We start from the raw sequence: 20,163 nt of genomic DNA on the forward strand, positions 1-20,163 counted from the left end.
TTTTCTACATATAGCTTCTATAGATTTCTTTGTTAAACTTATTCCTATTTTCTATTTTGATAATTATTGTGAATGGAACATTGTCCCCATTTGTTTTTCTAGCTTGTTATTGATAGTATGGTGCAAAACGATTACTTTTTATCTGTGAATATTCATCTAGCCATTCTACCACACTCCGTGGCTACTTCTGGTGGGTTTTCACCAGAACGTCATGAGTTTTTAGGTATGTGACACCGTCACTAGCAAAAGAGGTTGGGGAGAGAGAGAGAATTGGATATCTTCTTCTACAATACTCGTTTCATTTTCTTATAAAATTCAGCAGAACCCGACACAACATTGCATAGTAATAGTAGGCACGCACGCCCGGCTCTTGATTTTAATGTCAGGAGATTTACCCATCCCGTTTTGGTTTGTTTTCCACTTCAGTTACAGCCTTTATCTTTATTAATTCTCTCTTCCTATCTTATCTTGGGTTCTTTTCTTTTTTCCTTAAAATTTTTTAAGATAACAATGAAGTTCTTAAGCTTTCTATTTTTCTTCTTTAAAACTAAAAGCTGGGGGGCTGGCCCCATGGCCCAGTGGTTAAGTTTGCGCGCTCTGCCTTTGGCGGCCCAGGGTTTCACCGGTTCAAATCCTGGGCGTGGACATGGCACCGCTCGTCAGGCCACGTTGAGGCGGTGTCCCACATGCCACAAGTAGAAGGACCTGCAACTAAGATATACAACTATGTACCAGGGGGCTTTGGGGAGAAAAAGGAAAAATAAAATCTTTGGGGGAAAAAAAAAACCCTGAAAGCTATAGTTTCTCCTTCGGAAAAGGTTTTAGCCATGGACTCTGAGTTTAGACATGTAGTGTTTATTTTTTATTGCTTTCTACAGTTTTTACAATTTGTTTTTATTCCCCCTCAACTTAAGTGTTAATTGGTACATGTTTCTAAAACTTGAACTTCTGTACTTTGGTCATCTTTTTAGTATTTGTTGTAATTTGATTAGATTATGGTCGGGGACCATGGCCTATAACGTCTCTAGTATTTAATTTGTTAGGATTGAGATCAAATTGATTGTGGTGTGATTTGTGCACAATAAGCACTGCCCGTTGAAAGGGTACTTTTCCCTGAGTTTTGACCAAAACTGTGGCCCCTTTGTGGTCCGTCCTCCCTCCGCCCCGGGTCCCAGGCAGTCCCTGATCTGCTTGCTGTCACTTTAGACTCATTTGCACTTCTGTTTACATAAACAAAATGCTGCCGTTTGTGTCTAGCTTTCTCACTCAGCACAGTCAACATTTTGAGGCTCCCTGTGTTGTCGGCCCCTCAGTGGTTGGTTCCTCTCTACTGCTGAGTAGCCTTCCGTTTGTGTGTCTGTCCACCTGTTGATGGACATCTGAGCTACTTATAGTTTTGGGCTGTTACACAGAAAGCCGCTGTGCACACCCCTGCTCTGTGTGAACTTGCGTTTCCAGTTCTCTTGGGTCGATACCTAGGAGTGGAGTTGCTGGGCCATGTGGTTGGTGTAGGTTTAACTCTGTAAAAAACCACCCAGCTGTCTTCCAGAGCGCGCGCACCATTCACAGTCCACCAGCAGTGGGCGAGCGTGCCAGCGTCCTCTCGTCCTCGCCAGCACTTGCTGTGACCGGTCTTTTCCATTCAGACGGCTGAGCAGGCAGGCAGTGGGGTCTCTGTGACTTAAGCTTGCATCCCTCATGACTGATCGTGCAGATTGGCTCTATTTGTAATCGCCAAGCACATCTTTTCACACACTCATTTCCCATCTGTATCTCTTCTTTGGGGAAATGTCTGTTCAAATCTTTTGTCTGTTTTGAAAATCAGGTACTTCGTGTTCTTGTCATTGAGTTGCAAGAGCTCTTTATGTATGCTAGATGTAAGACCTTTATCAGATGGATGTTTGCAAACATATTCTCAGTCTGTGTCATGCCTTTTCTTTTCTTTTTTTAAAAGTTTTTTTTGAAGAACAGAGGTTTCTAATGTTGATAAAGTCCAGTTTATCAATTTTTTCTTTTAAGGTTCATGCTTTTTGTCACCTGTGTAAGCCCTAAGTCCAGGTCACAGAGATTTTCCTCTTATGCTTTCTTCTAGAAGTTTTATAATGTTGGCTTTTACAATTAGATCTGTGAGTGAGCTTCACATAAGGTGTGAGGTAAGGGAAGAAACTTATTTATTTGCGTAGGTGTATGTAATGGTTTCAATGCTGCCTGGGAAAAGACGGTCCTTTCCTCGTTGAATTGTCTTTGCAGCTTTGTCAAAAAATCAGTTGACCATATACAGGTGGGTCTATTTCCGGACTCTGTTCTGTTCTGTTGACCTGTGTATCACTCTTTTGTCAATGCCATCCTGTCTTGATTATAGTAAATCTTTTTTTTTCCCAAGATTTTACTTTTCCTTTTTCTCTCCAAAGCCCCCCGGTACAGAGTTGTGTATTTTTAGTTGTGGGTCCTTCTAGTTGTGGCATGTGGGATGCCGCCTCAGCATGGCCTGATGAGCAGTGCCATGTCCACGCCCAGGATCCGAACCAGTGAAACCCTGGGCCGCTGCAGCAGAGCGCGTGAACTTAACCACTCGGCCACGGGGCGGCCCCTATAGTAAATCTTGAAATCAAGTGATGCAAGTCCTCTAAACTTGTTCTCCTTTTGAAAAATTGTTTTGCCTAGACTAGGTCTTCTGCCATTGCCATATAAATTTTAGAATCAGGTGGTAAATGTGTTCAAAAAAGCCTACTTGCATTTTGCTTGGGGCTGCATTGACTCTAGAGATCAATCCAGGGGAAATGCGATCACAGCCGTGTTGAGTCCATGAACATGGTCTCTCTCTTCATTTAGGTCTTTAATTTCTCTCAACACTTCTGTTGTTTTAGGCGAAGCAAGCTGGCACATCTATTAAAAATATAGTCACAGATATGGTATGTTTTCATCAGAATTGTTAATGGAATTGCTTTTAAATTTCGTTTTCCAATTTTTGCTGCTAGTATATAAAGATGCATTTGTTTGTTGTTTATTAACCTCATATCTTGTGACCTTGCTAAATTCACTTATTTGTTCTAGAAGTGGTTTTGTAGCTCCTTAGAATTTTCTGCACAAATGGTCACATTATTTGTTAATAAAGACAATTTTAGTTCTTCGTTATCGATCTTCATGCTTTTAATTTCTTTTCTTTCTTGCCTTAGTGCAATGGCTAGTCCTCCACTAAAAAACGGATGGGAGCAATGAGAGGGGCAGCCTTTGCTCGTTGCTGAGCTAAGAGGAAAGTGTTCAATATTTCACCGTGGACTATGATATGATGTTTGCTGGAGGGCTTATCTGTGGCTGAGTACGTGATCCACATCTCTTAAATTTTTAAAATTCTTATTTGCCAAATATTTGTTGAGCTGGGGGCACAGCTGCGAGCTGGTCAGGTCCCTGGTCTCAGGCGGTTTACTTTCTATCAGCAGAAACTGGCAGTAGAAGAGCAAGGAAGCAGCACATCTGTCGCTTCAGATCGTGGCCGCGCCGCGCAGGAGAGCAAAGCTGGGCGGGATGGAGGCAACAGGGCTCTTTCCTCTTTGCCCGTTTGCAGATCTATAATCAACAAGAATTCCTGGTGTTAAGTGGGAGTCCAGTTTCATGCTTCCCCACAAGGAGCTCAGTGATCCCAGTGCCAGTGGGGGATTCTGGTTCTTTCTCCTGGGAGCTGAGGCCCCACATGTCACTGGTCATAGGTTCAAGTCCTGTGTCTGCGTCTGTGGGTCTCCATTCGGGCCTCCTCTCTGATCCCTTCCTCCCCTGCACCCCAGCCACCCCGTGCCACACCACACCACGCATGGTGTCTGGTAGATGCCCCTCTTCGTGGTTCTTTCAGGTGCTGTCCTGGCAGGGCCGTTTGCATTTCTACACACAACACTCTTAGCTTGCCCAATTCCAGTTCCCTTTTTAACTCTTGGTGGTTTGGTTGGGATTGCACTGATCCGTAACTCAGTTTGGGGAGTCTCTCCATCCACGAACATGACAAATGTCCTTACATATTTAATTATTTTTTAGTTTTTCCTTAAATTTTTATAATTTTCCCCATAGCTTTATTTCAAGTTAAAAAATATTTTTCTCTTTTTAAAGACTGACTTTAATCTAAATCCTGGACTGGATCCTGGGACAGAAAAACAACTTTAGTGGAAATAGTGGTGACATCCCAAGGAAGTCTGTAGTTTGGCTGAGAGCCTTGCACTGAGTGGATTATCTCAGCTTTGACGAATGCATCACAGGTGACGGTAGGGGAAGCTGGTCAAGTGTGCACAGGAGCCCTCTGTACCGCTTGTGCGAGCCTTCTGTAAACCTGAAAGTATTTCAAAATAGAGTCCTAAAAATCAACTTTGTGTATTATTTAAATATACATAATTTCCGTTATGAATAACGTACCATAATTGAATGCACTCATCATAGTGAACACTGAGTAGGGTTTTGACAGGGGTGACTGGTGTACATGAGCGGTCCCAGGAAAACCTGTCTGAGAAGACACTGGGTTGGGTGCAAGCAGGACAAAGTTCAGAGAAGGGAGCTCTAGTAAGAACAGCAGGTGCAAAGGCCCTGAGGTGGGAGCATCAGAGACCCTGACCCCACCCTCACCCCCCCCGCCCCAGGCTTGCAGAGAAAACGTCTTAGCCTCCCCATCTCCTGCAGTGTTGCAGGGTGGGGAGTTGGGGAAGAGGCCCCAGCCAGAGCAGGCAGGGGGAGGGGGGGAGGGGTGGGTTACTGGGGGTCGTGGGCAGACCCCAGGTCTCTTCTCAGGCTCATGCTGGCATTGCAGGCTCTGTGTGGACGTGGGTGAGTGGCTCTTTCTAGCTGCTGTTGGATTTCAGCATAACCGCCCCTCTCCCCACCCCCAAAGTATGGGACCTGCTCCTGAGTGGAGAGCTGCCTGACCTCGTCCTGCACTCGGGTCGTGACCCGGGCAGTCACTTAACTGTGTGGAGGAGTGGGTGGGAAGTGCCAGCCGTGCGCTCCCATCCTTATTTCTCACTGGGAAGCAGAGGCTGAGAGAAGAGTGAGGGGAGGGTGTGGTGGTCAGCCCCTAGGAGCCCAGCACGGACCCCAGCCTTGGCTTTGATGCACCTCCTGCAGTCGGAGACGTGGGCCAGGCTGTTGGGATCAGGGCCTTGGGCCCAAGGCGGAGCCACTCGGAGCCTCAGTTTCCTCCTCTGTAAAGGCGGTGATGGGCGTGCCACTTACCCAGGGGTCGAGGTCTAAGGCAGAGGGCACGGGGCTGGGACTCCCAGGCGCTGCCACTTTGCCCCCCTGCCCCGCACCTGCCCCACTGTGCGGCGTCTGTGGCGGGAGAGCAAACAGCACGTGGGGTTCCTGTGCCAGGAACAAGCTTCTAGCACTTTCTGCTGCGATGCCACTGCGCCTTCTGGTTCCCAGCCCAGCAGCTTCTGGAAACACGCTGCAGACAGCACTGGGAGCCACGGGGTAAAGCCGCGCTGGGGGAGCGGCCTCTGCAAAGCAGCGCTGTGGACACCCAAGAGTGGGTCTCCTTTGGACAGCGAGTGGCTTTGCAGCCTGTCCACGAGCACTAGCCCACCGCGGTGGAGTGACCTCTGGTCCTCTCCCCTGGCCTGGGAGAGGTCATCCAGCCTTCCCCAGTGCCCCTCCATCTGCTGGGCTAGCCCCTCCCCTGGCCTTCCCAAACCCGGCTGGCCAAGTGGACCAGCCCAGAGCTCAAGCAGGGGTAACCCTGATACTCAGAGCCAAAAGGGGCCCAGGCAAGCCCCCCAGTTCTACACGTGGTGTAGAGAGCTCAGCACTCAGTTGGTGCTTAATAAAGGCTGTTTTGTCACTAGACCTATGGCCCAAGTAATGCAGTGGAGGACGTTTTGAGACCCAGCCCACTGATTCGAAGGGCCCCTCTGGTCCCCGCCTCAGCCACCACACGCCTTTCCCTCTCAGGAGAGGGATGTGGCTGAGATGAGGTCACTCACCTGCACTTTAAGATGCTAGAACTTTCCAGGAGGGAGAAAGAGCAGTTGGCCACTCTCACTGTAGTGTGAATTAGCTTGTTCAAGTGGGGAGATTTACATAAAAGCAGTCTACAGGTGCTGTGGGTGGCCCCAGGCCAGGGAGGGTGCAGCTGCTCCCCAGACTGGGAGTTTGTTCCTGCCGCCGCAAGCCCCTCCCCCCTCCCCCCACAACAGCCCGAGACAGCAGCAGCAGAGGAGGCAGAGATCCGGGCCTAGTTATCTGGGGAGCTGTTGGCAGCGTGCATAAGCAACTCTATGACCCAGTTTCCCTTGAGTCACTGGTCTGAAATCTGCTTTGCAAAACTGTGCACATGTGGATGAAAACACCATGAGGCTCTTAGATTTCTGTCAGAGTCTGGGCCTCGGCCGAGTATCCAGTACAGGTGGGCTCTCCATCCCCAGGGACAGCGGTGGCAAGTTGGTCTTGGCCCCTCCACACCCCACGTGGTGTAGGAGTTTCCAGCAGCAAGAAGGGCCACTCGGTGTAGCTGTGGCCCAGCCTGACGGACACCTGGTTTTCAGCTTAGAACACTCAACAAAAAGTTCTCCTCCCACCAACAGCTGGTGGCCTGTGCAAACTACTCCCTCTGCCCACGGAAGAGGTCCCTCATGAGTAACTGGCAAAGGCGGCATCTGGTGCAGAAATCTGCAGGAAAGCGACTCTCTCCATGTTCAGTACTGCATGGACCTGTGCAGTATCAGAGTTGTACAATCCAAGAGCACCAAGGATGTAGAAATGGAAAATCAGAACATGGAGTCACTGAATTCAGAGAAGGAGCGATACAGAGCTGGGTCTCAAAGCCAGGGTGGGGATGGGGGACACTTCTGGGTGCGGCTGGAGAGGGTGGTGGTGTTGCCACCCACCCACACAGACTTGGGGGGGATTCTTGTGCATTTCCACCTCACGGTCTATTCTCGAGACCTGGACTTAGCTAGCCCTGGGCAGTGCTTCAGAGGGAGCATCCAGGGATCAGCAGACAGAGGCAACATCTCAGAGACCCCGTGCCTGGAGAGGCCAGGGAAGGAGACTGAAGTGGGGACGGCAGTCACCTGCCCGGCTTGGGATCATGGGAGGTTGGCAGGCACCAGGGAGCAACTCCAGGCGGGTCGGCGAGGGGGGCGCCCTAATGAATGTGGCTGGTTCCCGGGAGCATGCAGAGGTGATGTGGAGGCTGGCCTTATTCCTGCTGGCCATGTGCGCGCGGGGTGCCCCACAGGGCTGGCCCCCAGCCGACCTGTGGCACCACAGTCCCCCTCCGCCCATGCCCTTGTGTCTCAGCCGATGCCTGCGGGCTCCGAGGCGGTAATTATAGGCCTCTGTCCTGTGGGCCGAGTCACACGGGGCGTCCAGGAGGGGTTTGTTGTTGCCTGTGAATCAGGAGGCATGAGAGAAGTGGTGGCTGGTGTGACAGAGAAATTAGGGCCTTGGTGCCGCGACATGAAGCCGCCAGCCGCTCTGGCCAGGGGCCACCGCCCTGCCCTGCACACCAAGAGCCCCACCAGATGCCTGTCCCGGGGCTGCTCCTCAGTCCACATGTCCGTGTCCAGCCATTCCTTCCACCACCTTCCGGAAGCTGAGCCTCTGCTGGACATGGGACCCAGAGAAGTCACCTACCAGCCCACAGGAGCTCACACATGCAGTCATACACAGATACAGCCACAGCCGCACTTCCCTTACAAACCAACCTGTCCAGCAGTCACCTCCTCCCACCCCGACACCCCAAGGGCCACGCTTCCCCTGATGGATCGCAAACTCCAGAGTGCAGGTGGAGAGTAGGGCCGGGTGGAAGGAGAAGCGAGGGAGAGCCCAGCGGGACGGCAGCGCCATCCTGTCTGAGCAGTGACTGACTCACCACCTTTCTGTCCCCAGGGGCCACCAAAGACATGGGGAAGATGCTCGGGGGTGACGAGGAGAAGGACCCTGATGCTGCCAAGAAGGAAGAGGAGCGCCAGGAGGCGCTGCGGCAGGAGGAGGAGGAGCGCAAGGCCAAGTATGCCAAGATGGAGGCGGAGCGCGAGGCCATGCGGCAGGGCATCCGAGACAAGGTGGGCCGGTCCCGCCACGCGGAGCTGGGCCCTGTCCCAGGCTGAGGGAGGCTGCAGGGCCTCCTCCCGCCCCTCCCTCCTTGGTGTCCCCTCGGCAGCCCTGGGAGGGCGTCCTGTGGGAGGGAGGACAGTGAGGTCCCATACCCCCGAATGTCCTCGCCGGGGTGAGGCCCCCTCTGTGGGGCCCCCAGTCCTTGCTGCTTCTGACAGCAGGCCGAGTCTCACCCTCCCAGGCTCCTTAGACGGGCGGTGGTTTCTGCAGGAGTAAAGCCCCAGCCTTGCTTGTCCTGTGCTGTCTCCCAGGACTGTTCCCACCCATGTACTCCCTGGAGAGGCTCTGCCCGCACGGGGAGGGCCCAGGCTGTCCAGGGGGTGGCTGGCTCACAGGCAGGTCCTGCGTGGGCTGGGTCATCCATAGGCAAGGACAACGCACCTGACCACCCCGGGGTGGTCACAGCAAGGTGTGGGGGGAGCAGGCCTGCGGGTGGTGATAGAGGCCACACTCTCTCCGAAATCATCTGGGCAACTTCCCCCATGAATCAGGCAATGAGCATCGTGCCCACTTTCCAGAGATGGGGAAACTGAGGCCCAGGACAGGAGTGAGCATGTGAGGCTGAGCTGGCAGCTAGCCCGAATGCCCAGCACAGGTGGTCTGTGACCCCAGAGGCATGTCCATCCAGCGGTCAGGTCGGACGGGTGGGAGAGGGCAGGCGTTGGGGCAGCTCCTCCAGCCTCATCCAAGGGGCACCGGGCTGGGCACCAGGCAGGAGCAGAAGGGGCCTCCCCAGGAGCTCAGGCGGCGTGGGCTCAAGACACCCCCGAACCATAGGGCCTCCCAAGGTCCTCGAGACCGTGTGTCTGGGGGCTCGCCCGCCACCCATGGCCCACACCAGGCCCAGGGCCCCTCCAGCGGAGGCGCTCACAGTGTCACCGGGTCCAGGTGCTGGGTGGAAGCTTGGTTTAGGGGTGCCACTTTCCTTGGTTCCTTACTGCCCCTGATCCCGGCGTCCTGGCTCTGGTATTCTCAGACCTTGCATATGAAACCCGCGGGTAGGCGGCCAGGCGCGGGGTGGTGGGGACCCCTGAGGGGATCCCCACAGTTGCTGCGCTGGACCAGCCGCGATGCCCGGGCTGCAGAGGGGGAAAGCTCAGACCCCAGGACCTCCTGCTGCTGGGTTCTGCCTTAGTGTCCCTGGGAGGCGCCAGCTGCACCTACCTGATGCAGAGGCCAGACCTCCTGAGGGGGGGAGCACAGGAGGGGCTCCTGCAGGTCTCTGAGCCCATGAGGGGCCCCCCACATTGACTGGGCGTGGTGGGCCACACACCCCAATGTCCCACCCCACTCGCTGGGCAACTTTCCTGGGGCCCTGCAGAAAGAGGAGTGGAGCCCGCCGCCCCCAGGCCGGATCTGCGCAACCAGGACTCGCGGTTTCGGGGAGAGACAGGAAGTGTGCCACACCGACCAGACACCAGAGAGGCAGCCAAACCCCACTCAGCCTGCCCTGGGGACATCAGTGTACGAACGATGGGGAAATGGGCAACAGGGAGGAGGAGGGCAGTCAGAGGACAGCGAGGCAACGAGAGACAGACAGACACAAAGACAGAAACAGCTGAGACCGCTGGGCAGTGTCTTCTGAGAAGGGAGAAGTCGGGGGCTGGGGGTGCGACAGAGACAGACATGAGGGGGGCTGGGGCAGCTGTTTGGAAGCTCATCTGCCTCTGTCTGTCTGCATCCGGCCACAAGCTGGCCATGGCTTTGCCCCAGGAGGACAGCGGTGGGGGATCCTGGGACGTGAACCAATTTGTCCCAGCCCGGATCATTTCGGCTGCTGTGGGATTACACAGGACTAGTGGGCCAGGGTCTGTCCCGGAGGGTCCGCTGGCAGGGAAGCTGTGGGGTATGTCCGGGAGCAGACAGACCCCCAGACACCACAGAGCTGTCTGCTGCGGGTTGGGGGCCGGGGGTCCTTTCCTGGGTGGCCGCACAGCTAATTGACGTGGCTTCACCGCGCCAGGCATGAGGGGGTGCGGGCAGGACCGGGGTGCCGGTGAGCCCCTCCTCGTGGGTCGGAGGCGGCTCAGGAGGGGTCTGACATGTTCTGGACGCCTGGGCACCAGGTCTGCCTGGTCTCCGCACTCCGGCCTCCAGTTTGGTCCACTCCCTCGCAGGAGCCTTCAGCTCCGCAGAGGTGCCCGCCCCGCCCCAGGGGCCTCCGGAAGGGGGCACGCTCAGCGTGGGTAGTCCGGGGGTCCCGGGATCCGAGGCCGCAGCTGCCCCTGCCCGCGACGTCCTGACCGTGGGGGCGGGGCGCCCCCTGGTGGCCGGTGCGGGGAACTCAGCGCCGGTGCCTCGCGCCCGTGGGCCCTGCTTCCCCTGGGGATGCCCAGTAAGACCCCACGCGCGGGAGCCCTGTCCTGCAGGTGTGGCTCCCCCAGGTGGCCCTCACTGGTCCCCGGGCGCCAGATCGGGCTCCCTCCAGCCCTCCGGTGCCTGTAATTCCCACGCCTCGTGGGGGCTGGTCCAAGAAGGAGGTGCCGAGCTGCCTGGTCCAAGATCCCAACAAACGGGGAGGCCAAGAGGCCGGGCCAGGGTCCAGGGAAGCGTTAGCGGACGTGGTGGACTTCTCACCTCAGGGGCTGTGGGCAGCGCCTCCCCACTCGGTCACGACGCCGGCTGCGATGGTCCAAGTTGGGGCGGGGGATCGGCCCACCTGAGCCTTATTTGCATACGCGCCACCTGGGTTGCATACGCAGCGCTGATTTGCAAGCGCTCCGCCAGGTTCATGTTTCTGCCGCCCACGAACCGCGGCTTCCAGCCGGAACCGCCTCCTCTCCGCGCCGGGCTGGTGGGCCCCAGCCCAGCCGTCTCCCACGTACCCCCGCGATCATTTGTGGCTGTCTGAGGTTTGCGCTGATAACACGTGTGGGTGCGATTGCCAATTATTAGTTGTTTGGCCATATTACAGGGTCTCACCATTAATTAGCACCAATTTGCCCAGGGGCGCTCGCTGCCCTGGGCTCCCTCCCGGCCACAGGGTGTCAGGTGGGGCCTTGCCGTCTCACTGGTGAACAAGGATGGCGGGGCGCCTCGGTGGGCAGTGTTGCTGGTGAACCGATGGGCTGTGCCTGGGCATTTGTCTCTGGAGCTCAGAAGCCTCAAACCGTCTCCCCACCACACCACATCAGAGCCAGGCTCTGGGGTGGACCCAGCTCAGGGGCCAGCGCCAGCAGAGCCACCGTGACCCTCAGGTGGAGCCCAAAGCGGCCTTAGCCTCGGAATGACTTTGAGCCTCAGTGGAGGGGCTGGGCTGGGCTGGGGGCAGGGATCTCCTTTCTGGACCACAGAGGGAAGACCTGACACTCTTGGCAGACAAGGTCCCTGCTTCCTGTTCAGGGAGGCTGCTCTGCTCAACGTGTTCTGGCCATTCCACACCGTCCCACTGTCACTCGTGTCCCTGCTGGCACCGCGTTCCTGGGACACGCACTTGGCTGTGAGCCAGAGTGCAGGCTTGGGCAGCACGGCTTCCTATATCCAGGCCACAGACCTCCCCTGGCACATGTGTGTTCCTGCCGTGTGCACAGATGTCCCGTGGCTGTAGGAGCCTGTTGGGCTCTGTGCCCCAGCTGGAGGGAAGCACTGGTCTGACCTAGTTTCTGGCAGTGTCCTCTCCAGCCCACGCCCCACCCTGCAGGACTGAGCCACGTGTCCCTCCCTCCCTCTCCTTGGGAGCCCCAGGATGCTGCCCTCTGTGGTGAGGTTGATCCCCCGAGTGGGCTTGCACTCCTCTCGTGTGCTGTGGAAGGGCCTGGTGTCTGGCCAGCTTGTCACACTGTGTGCCCTCTGCTGACCTGGCATCAGCACTCAGTAGGGAGGGCCCTCTGGGCAATGTGCCCACTGTGCAGGATGTTCTTGGGGTCCCTCATCGCCCCTTCACTGAGACCCTCCCAGCCCTCCCGGCTCTTGTTCAGGGTGCAGAGAGGCTAAGGACCTCTCAGGTCCCCTGCTGAAAAAGCACAGACACATCTCTCATCCCTTGGCCGCAGGTGCCCGAGAAAGGTCTGGGTTGTGTGCTGGTCACAGGTGGGCTGACAGCATGGCTTACTCCTCTCGGACCTCTGCTGAAGGTGGTCCTTGCCTCCCAGATGCCTGAAGCCAGCTGCAGCCTCAGGGGAGGAGATGGGTGCGTGCTGGGGGTGGGACACAGCCAGGCCCCCCAGTCTGGAAGCAGAGGGAAGGGCCTTCTTGGAGACCCAGGGTACGCCCCTGCCAGCATCAGAAGCAGAGCCTCCCACTTCTTTCAAGAGGAGCTGGTGAGGAGAGATGAGCAGGCAGTGGGGGTCCACCACCTGGCAGAAAGGCCATGCCCCAAGGCTAGCAAGCCTGCACTTGGGTGCTCCCGGTAGGATTCTGACACCCACACGTTCCCCCAGGCTCCTTCTTTAACCTCACTGATGCTTCTGCTCTCGTCCCTTCCCTAACCATTGCCCAGGACCTCAGACCCGGCCAAGGGGCGCCCCTCCCCCCAGCCTCGGCGGGTCCTGAGCTCGGCCCACCCGAAGGACAACCAGCCCCACACCCTCGGGGGGTGCAAGGTCCCCCGCCCACCTGACCCCTGCGCTCTCCACTCCCCCGCAGTACGGCATCAAGAAGAAGGAGGAGCGCGAGGCGGAAGCCCAGGCTGCCATGGAAGCCAACTCGGAAGGCAGCCTGACGCGGCCCAAGAAGGCCATCCCGCCGGGCTGCGGGGACGAGCCAGAGGAGGAGGACGAGAGCATCCTGGACACGGTCATCAAGTACCTGCCCGGGCCGCTGCAGGACATGTTCAAGAAGTAACGCCCCCGGCGGTGGACGGCGGCCCGCCGAGCCGGAGCCCCCACCCCCGACCGTCCCCTTCGCCCACCCCCGCACATGCCCTCCGCGGAGGCCCCCGAAGGGATGTCGGGAGCAGAGTGCAGCCCCCCCAACGCCAATATAAGCCATAGTCCTAGGTGTGTCCGCCCCACGCCCCTCACGCCTCGGGAGCCTCCGCTCACCTCTCCTCCCCACCCCCTGCACTGCCATCGCCATCGCCACCGGGGAAGGGGCGTCCGACCTCCCCACCAACAGGGCCCCTGCGGTCTGTGCTGGAGGCCCCGGGGACTGGTCCACGTGCTCCTCTGGCCGCGGGTGAGTTGGGCCCTCCCCCCGAGCCATCCTGGGACGCCCCTTGCTCCCACCCTTCGCCGCTCACCCAGCAGCGCCGGAGGCCGGGGCCACGGAAAGGGCCAGCCCCTCGACCACCCTCGGTGCGCCGTCCCTGCGTTGGTGGGCGTTTGTCCGGGCCCAAACTCAGGAGCACAGCCATACTGGGGGGAGGCGCTCGTGCAGGCAGTCATGGGGGCTGAGAGGGGCAAGCAGCTGGTGCCTGGGTCCCCCTGGGGCAGGGGCGGGAAGCCCTCCGGCTTGGGATCAGCCTGGCCCCCCACCACCTCCTCCCCCACCGACACCTGAGTTGCTAGATCTCTGCATTTTCCTGTCCGCGGGTTGCCCACCTCTCTCCATCTGCTCCTCTCATATTCTTCGTCCGTCTGACTGTCTTTTCCTCTCCCTTCTTGGCCCACTCCCCTGGAGGGCTTTGCTTCTTGGGAATGCCCCGGCCCCGATCTCTTCCAACCCAAGAGAAATAAAGCAATAGGCTTAGGAGGAAATGCTCAGACTCCGCCCCCCCCCCCCCCCCCCGCCCCTGTAACTCATGCTCCCCTCTGAGTCTGGGCCCTGCGGCGCCCGGCCCACTCCCCTCCCTGGTTGGCACCTCCAGTCCTCTCCTCCGAGGCTGCTCTGGGGGGATCCCCTGCCCTCTGGCCTCTGACCTTCTGCGGGAGCCGGGGAGGAGACCCGGAGCCCTCGGGGGCGCGACCTGTGAGTCTGGAGAGGCGGGTGGAGACAAAAGGCCCGTCCTTCCCCTCCTCCACCGTCCCCTCCTCGGCAGAGTGCGGCCTCCAGTTGGGGGCCAAGGGGTGTCCCTGGCCCAGCGGGGGCGGCGTTTGCCGGAAACCACCGCGGGCCGACCCACCTGGCCTCCCGGCCCTTCCGTTTTCTCCCTTGTTTATTCTGCATCACAATATGTTGAATCTCAGGTAAATGAGGTCTTCTGCATCTGAGGAGTTTTATCTCGACAGAAAGCCCTTTCTGTCCATATCGAGAAGTCATCGTGTCCACGTGCTGCGGGCCTGGGCGTGGCCCTCCTTGCTCTTAGAGAAGCCATAACACTAGACGGCAATACGCGCCGCGCGCCCCTCCGTCCAGGGACGGAGAGCATGTCCGCCGCCCGCGCTGCGCCCGCGTCCTGCGCCCGCGCCCGCGCCCCTCCCCGTCCGTCTTTTTTAAAAGCCTGTTTTCACACTTTAAAAAGCCAGCTCTGAGCAGGCAGGGCGTTGTGTCGTAGAAACCCCGCATCGCTCCCCGCGCAGGGGGCGCCCGAGCAGCCGAGCTTGGTAGACCGTGGATGTCGTCTGTCCGTCTGTCCCCGCGCTGCGCCCCCTCCTGCATGTCGGAGGCCGCCGCGTGTGTTCCCTCCGGATGGAATCACAGCCAATAAACACCGGTGATTTCACCCTGCGCCGGAGTCCTGATTCCTCTCGGAGGCGACGGCGGCCGGGGGGAGGGCGCAGCACGGGGTCCTGGAGCCGGGGGACCCCCCCCCAGGGATCGGCACCCTCTTGGCCCTGTTGGACCCCCCCCCTTGCTCACCCCACATCCTGCCACATAGGAAGCCCCTGCCCCTCTCACTGGGGTGACTGCAGGATTGCCCCACTACCCTGACCAAGATGGTCCCCTCTGACCAGTTCCCTAAGGCAGCCCCAGAGTCATCTCAATCTAAAACGCTGACCAGCCCCTTCAGGGCCCAACCCGTGAGTCTCCCGGAGCTGCACAGACCTTGGCACAGGCCTTTCCTTCCCCATACCTGTGCCAGCCGCTGGGGGCCCGGGGCCCGGTGTGCTGGCCACACCTCAGGCCCACCTGATGAATTCTGGCACAGCCCGGAGGGTCCTGTCCCCTCCTTGTGCTGAGGAGGCCTCTGACCCCTGCAGCTCTGGGCCCACTCCCCAGGGGACACCTGCCCATCTGGGCTGAGGCCTGACGAGGAGCCCGTGGGACTTGCTGGCTCGCCCAGAGAACAGCCCTGCCGTCTCCTCTGGGCACCCCGCCCACATTCTTCCTGTGCCCTAAGCCCACCCCGAGGTGCTGTGGCTGCTTGTGTCCCCAGAAAGGCCTTGTCTGACCCTCCCTTCTGGGGGCCTCTCTCCAGGAAGGCGGCAAGTCTGGGTCACCTGTGGCTTTCCCCACACCGCTGGCTGGGAATGCACACAGAGCTTCCAGTAAGACCTGACCAGCCAGGAGGACAAAGGCCGCAGAACCCTGCCCCAGCCCCTGGGCCCGCCTCATGGAGCTGTGCCCTGACGGCCGCCAGGGAGCCATGGCTCCTTTGCCTCTGCGGCTGGGTGGGTTGGGGAAGGTCTGGGAGGGGGCTGCTCTCCTTGAGCACAGGGCGGTGTCTCCTGTCCCCCTTCTTCCTGCCTCTGGGGGGAGTTTGGCCCCCAGCCCTAAGTCCTGCTGAGCAGCCCAGTGCACCTTCCGCTTGCTGAGGAGGGAGCGGCTGTCCACCCTCCCTCCCTGGATCCAAAACTCAGACACAAGTCTTTGCAGCCAACTCTGTGGCTCTGAGCTCTGCACGCCACCCCCAGCATGGTGCTCTCAGAAGGGCCCAGAAACTGCTTCCCCTCCCCCACCTGACTCAGTCCTGGACAGTGACGCAGACGTGCCAGGTGACCTGGTGCGTCTGGCCCCTGAACCCTGGCCAGACCTTCCTCAGCGATGGTGGGTCAGACCCCTCAGATGACTGGGTCCGAGGACTCGAGGGAGAGGCACTCGCTCACTTGATGTTTCTTGAGCCCCTACGATATGCTAAGCTCGGTTCCAGGCACTGACTGGGATAACGAGGTCCTTTCCTCCTGGAGCCGATTTTTACAATGCCAGGAGACAGAGATAACACAGGAGTCAAGCGGTGATTTCTTCTATGGGGAAATTGAGCAGGATAAGACAGGATGGCGGGGGCGATCCTCTCACCTCGGAGGGGTGTCGTGTGCAGACACCCCAAGGAAGGGGGAGGGAGGCCCGTGGGCCTCCAGTGGGAGAGCATTCCAGGCAGAGGAACAGCCACACCAGGGCCCTGATGCAGGAGATGCCCTGGGCACTTCACAGTGGTGACCATGACTCCCGCTGACCGTGGCCTTTCAGGGTGGTGACCGTGACTCCAGCTGACCATAGCACTTCAGGGTGGTGACCGTGACTCCAGCTGACCATGGCACTTCAGAGTGGTGACCATGACTCCAGCTGACTGTGGGCTTGTGACGCTTGCCTCTTAGCAGTCTCTTTCTTTGCTGTGAATTTAACTCTATGTTGAGAAGCAGAGCACATTTTCATTCTGGGTGCCCTCCAGAGACATCGCCACTCCACAGGCGCAGGTCATCCCGTCTGCTGGCTGTAGGAACTCCTCTCCCTGGCCCTGCACACAGCAGCCCTGGCAGCTGGCAGTGCTCTGCTTCAGTTTCCCGTCTCCTCTCCTCTCAGGCGACCTGCACTTCCTGAGCTGCCTGAGTCACAAGCCACTTAACCATCAAGGCTGTCAGGACAAAATTTTAGAGGTCTGGTTATTAAGCACCAATTTGTCCAGTTCCGCTAATCCGCAGTTAGACATCCTGCTGTCCACAATCAGAGCCAGCGGGACCGAGGCACCCTAGGCCTATGCCACCTGTCCACACAATTCAGAAATGGCTCCATTCTTGTCTTAGCAGCTTCCCGTTAGGTCTGAGAGGAGGGGTCCCGTCGCGGGTGAGGGGCGGTTCCCGTGAAGCCTGGCTCGGGCGGGGTGAGGCGGCTGGACCGGAGGCGGGATTCGGGGCTCAGGCTGGGGGCGGGACTGGGCCAGAATTAGGGGGATCCAGCTGGGGAGGGTTGGGAGTGGAGCTGGGGGTAGGATGGGGGCAGGTTTGGGGGGCAGGGCTGAGGCGGAATTGGGGGGATCCAGCTGGGGGGTTGGGAGTCGAGCTGGGGGCAGGATGGGGGTGGGTTTGGAGGCTCAGGCTGGGAGCTGGGCTGGGGCGGAATTGGGGGTATCCAGCCAGGGGATTGGGAGTCGAGCTACGGGTCCAGGCTCGACCCGTAGGGACTGGGTCGGGCTCAGGCTGCGGCAATCCCAGGCCAGAGTAGGCCACGCACGCGAGGACGGAAGGGCCACACAGCACGCCCTTGCCCAGTGCCGCCAGACTCCGGAGCTGAGGCTCAGCCTGCAGCTGAGCCGGGGCCTGGGATCCCACCGACCCGCCCCGCCAGCCCGAGCCAATCAGCGCTCGCAGATCAGACGCTGTGATTGGCTCCGAGAGCATCATGTGGCAGTGGCCTTGCCAATCAGAACCGGGGAGGTGCCAACGCAGGGTGGGGGGAGCCTCCGAAAGTCCTCCCTTGACCCTGCCCCATGAGCGTCCTCCCCTGTCTGTCCTCCCCAACTGTCCTCCCGAGACAGTCCTCCCCCGAGGCTCCTCCGACTGTCCTCCTTGTGTCCCCACACGAAGCCAGCCCCGCCTCCACGTGGTCCCCCCTCGGGACGAGGCCCGTGGGATGTGAGGCCTGAGTGCTCCCTGGCTGGCGGAGCAGAGGTGCCTGCCGGTCTGAGGACAGAGTGGGGGTGGGCCCCGCCCAGTGGCCCCTCAGGACCCCAGGAGCCGAGAAGGGGGCTGGGGATTGACCAGGCTCAGGGGCTCCACTCTGCAGCCTGAGGCTCACGGAAGACCCACAGCCAGGTGGGCCGGCTCTGCGGTGCCCAGAGTCCTGTGCTGTTCACACTGCCAGTCTGGAGGTGGGGCCTGGCAGCACCTCCCTCCTGCTGGCCTCCAGGACCCCACTCAGGTCTGGGGCCAGCCCCCTGGCCTCAATGGTGCCCGGAGTGATTTCTCTCAGCCCCAGAGAACAAGGCATGGGAATCGAAGTTTAGTTGACTTCTACAAAATAAAACACTGTTTTTTGCACGCTTGAGTGAGTCCACTGAGATTTATACTGTGCAAAGGCAAAGAAGGACTTTGCCAGGAGAGAGGGCGGGGGTCCAGCGTGCCTGGGGAAAGGCCTGGAGGCTGGGATGTGACAGGGCGAGGGCCTGGCAGAAGCTCTGGGGTGCCGCCATCCTGGAGCAGGAGACCCCAGGACTGATGGGCGGAGGAGGACATCTCAGGGGTACAGCTCCTGCCACGGCTCTTCTCGTCTCTCCAGAGTGCCCTGTGCAAAGATGATTCCTTGGAAAGGTACCTGTCAATGTCTTATTAACTAACCTTCCAGGCCTGCCCAAACACTGACCTTTAATTTGCTTTAAGAACAAACCTTTGGTGTGGGTGCTGCTGGCAGCCGCAGAGAGAGCTTGCCCACAAGCAGGGCCCCATGCTCTGTACCCAGGTGGCCAAAAATCCTGATTCTCTCAGAGGAGTCCTAGATTCCAGGGCCCATCAGCCAGAACTCAGCCTCTCTACTCACGTGTCTACCAGGCCCAGGCTGTGACCCTGAAAAGGAGGGGGCACACCCCATCACACCTCCTGGCCCTCCCTCACCACCCAGGACTGGGAACAGGGGTGGGGCCTGGCTGGAACTTCCAGGCTAAGATTGACGATTGACGCTCTCCATGGATTCTCTCTCCTGCAGCCAATTCATCATACAGTGAGCAGAAATAAAGTTAAATGAATAATCAAGTCACCAACCAGGAGAAATTCACCAATGGCTGGGGCAGGAAATATACAACAAGAACCTAGAGGCAAGGGGATGCCAAATAACAAAGAACACACTATGATGGGGGGTGTGAAAGGGCACCCCGACCCAGCTCCAGTGGCAAAGGTGGAGTAATCTGAATGACAGATAGTGTTGGATTCTAACCCAAGTATCAAATAAATGTCTATGAGTCCTCACTGATATGAATGACTGAATAAACAAATAACTGGGGGAGAGAAACAAATGTCTCATGCAGAAGGATTCCAGCTAACTCACATAGACGCTGCCCTTGAGGGGTGGAGCAAACTCCCCAGCCTGCCTGTGGGCTGCACGTGGTGAAAGAGCACGTATGGGGAGGGGTTAAAAACAGGAGCGTGCAGTGCAGAGATGGGACCCACCACCACTGCAGGAGGCTGGGGTCAGCATCCACAGCCACAGGTCACATGACAACGCGTGCCCCTGATAACGGGACGGGATGAGACCTCACCTCTGTGGTCCTCCTCCCCAAACCCATATCCCCAGTCGAACCATGAGAAAAACAGACAGATCCCAGCTGAGGGATGCTCTACAAAAGAAGACAGCCAGCACTCCTTACAACCGTCAAGGTCATCAAAAACAAGGCACGTCTGAGAAACCGCCACAGCCCAGACAAGCCTGGGGACACGTAAGGAATAAGGTAGGGTGGTGTCCTGAGACAGAAAAGGATTTCAGGCAAAGACTAAGAGATCTGCATCAAGAACGGATGTCAGTTAATAAAAATGTACCCGTGTTGGTTCACTCGTGGCGACAAGTGTGCTGTACTAACGGAAGATGCTAACAACAGGGAAAACTGGGGCAGGGTACGTGGGAACATGCTCCACTGTCTTCACAATTTTTCTGTAAATCTAAAACTCTTTCAAAATTAAAAGTTTACTTAAAAAATTTAACTGGAAAAGGCATGATCCAATTCAATTAATATTACGACCAGCAGCTGATGAAAGACACAGAGGAGAGGGAAGTGCAGGTCGGCCCCTGAACAGCGCACCTGCCCACAGAGCCCCAGAGCCACAAGGGAGAATGGGCCGTCCTGGGTTGCTTCCTGGACATTCTCTTTCCTCCCCTCTGACGGGGCTACGGGGAGGCAGGTCGGCAGGGGACAGGGAGGAGCAGGCTGGCTCTGGGAATGAGTCAGAGCATCTGCCTCTCCACCCAGCCCTGCTCGCTGGGGTGAACCTGGCCAGGTTGCCTGGCACCATCTCACCAAGCACAGGGCAGGCTGACCGCCCTGGCCCAGATGAACTCTGCCCGGCCCCTGCCAAACTCTCAGGGCACAGAGGCGTGCAGGGTCATCAA

The 20,163-nt window shown here is 58.2% G+C and overlaps 1 protein-coding gene across 1 annotated transcript in view; it reads left to right on the forward strand.

Annotated features, from left to right (window-relative positions):
* The window catches only part of CPLX1 (complexin 1), a 35,554-nt gene extending 21,824 nt beyond the window's left edge, over positions 1-13,730 (forward strand). Inside the window, exons 3-4 of the mRNA XM_046657324.1 lie at positions 7,867-8,042; positions 12,679-13,730. Of these exons, the coding sequence (XP_046513280.1) occupies positions 7,867-8,042; positions 12,679-12,876 (374 nt within the window). The 3' untranslated portion in view covers positions 12,877-13,730. The remainder of the gene's footprint in view (positions 1-7,866; positions 8,043-12,678) is intronic.
* Positions 13,731-20,163: the final 6,433 nt, after the last annotated feature.

This window comes from Equus quagga, chromosome 3, assembly GCF_021613505.1.
Source record: "Equus quagga isolate Etosha38 chromosome 3, UCLA_HA_Equagga_1.0, whole genome shotgun sequence".
Classification (NCBI taxonomy): Eukaryota; Metazoa; Chordata; class Mammalia; order Perissodactyla; family Equidae; genus Equus; species Equus quagga.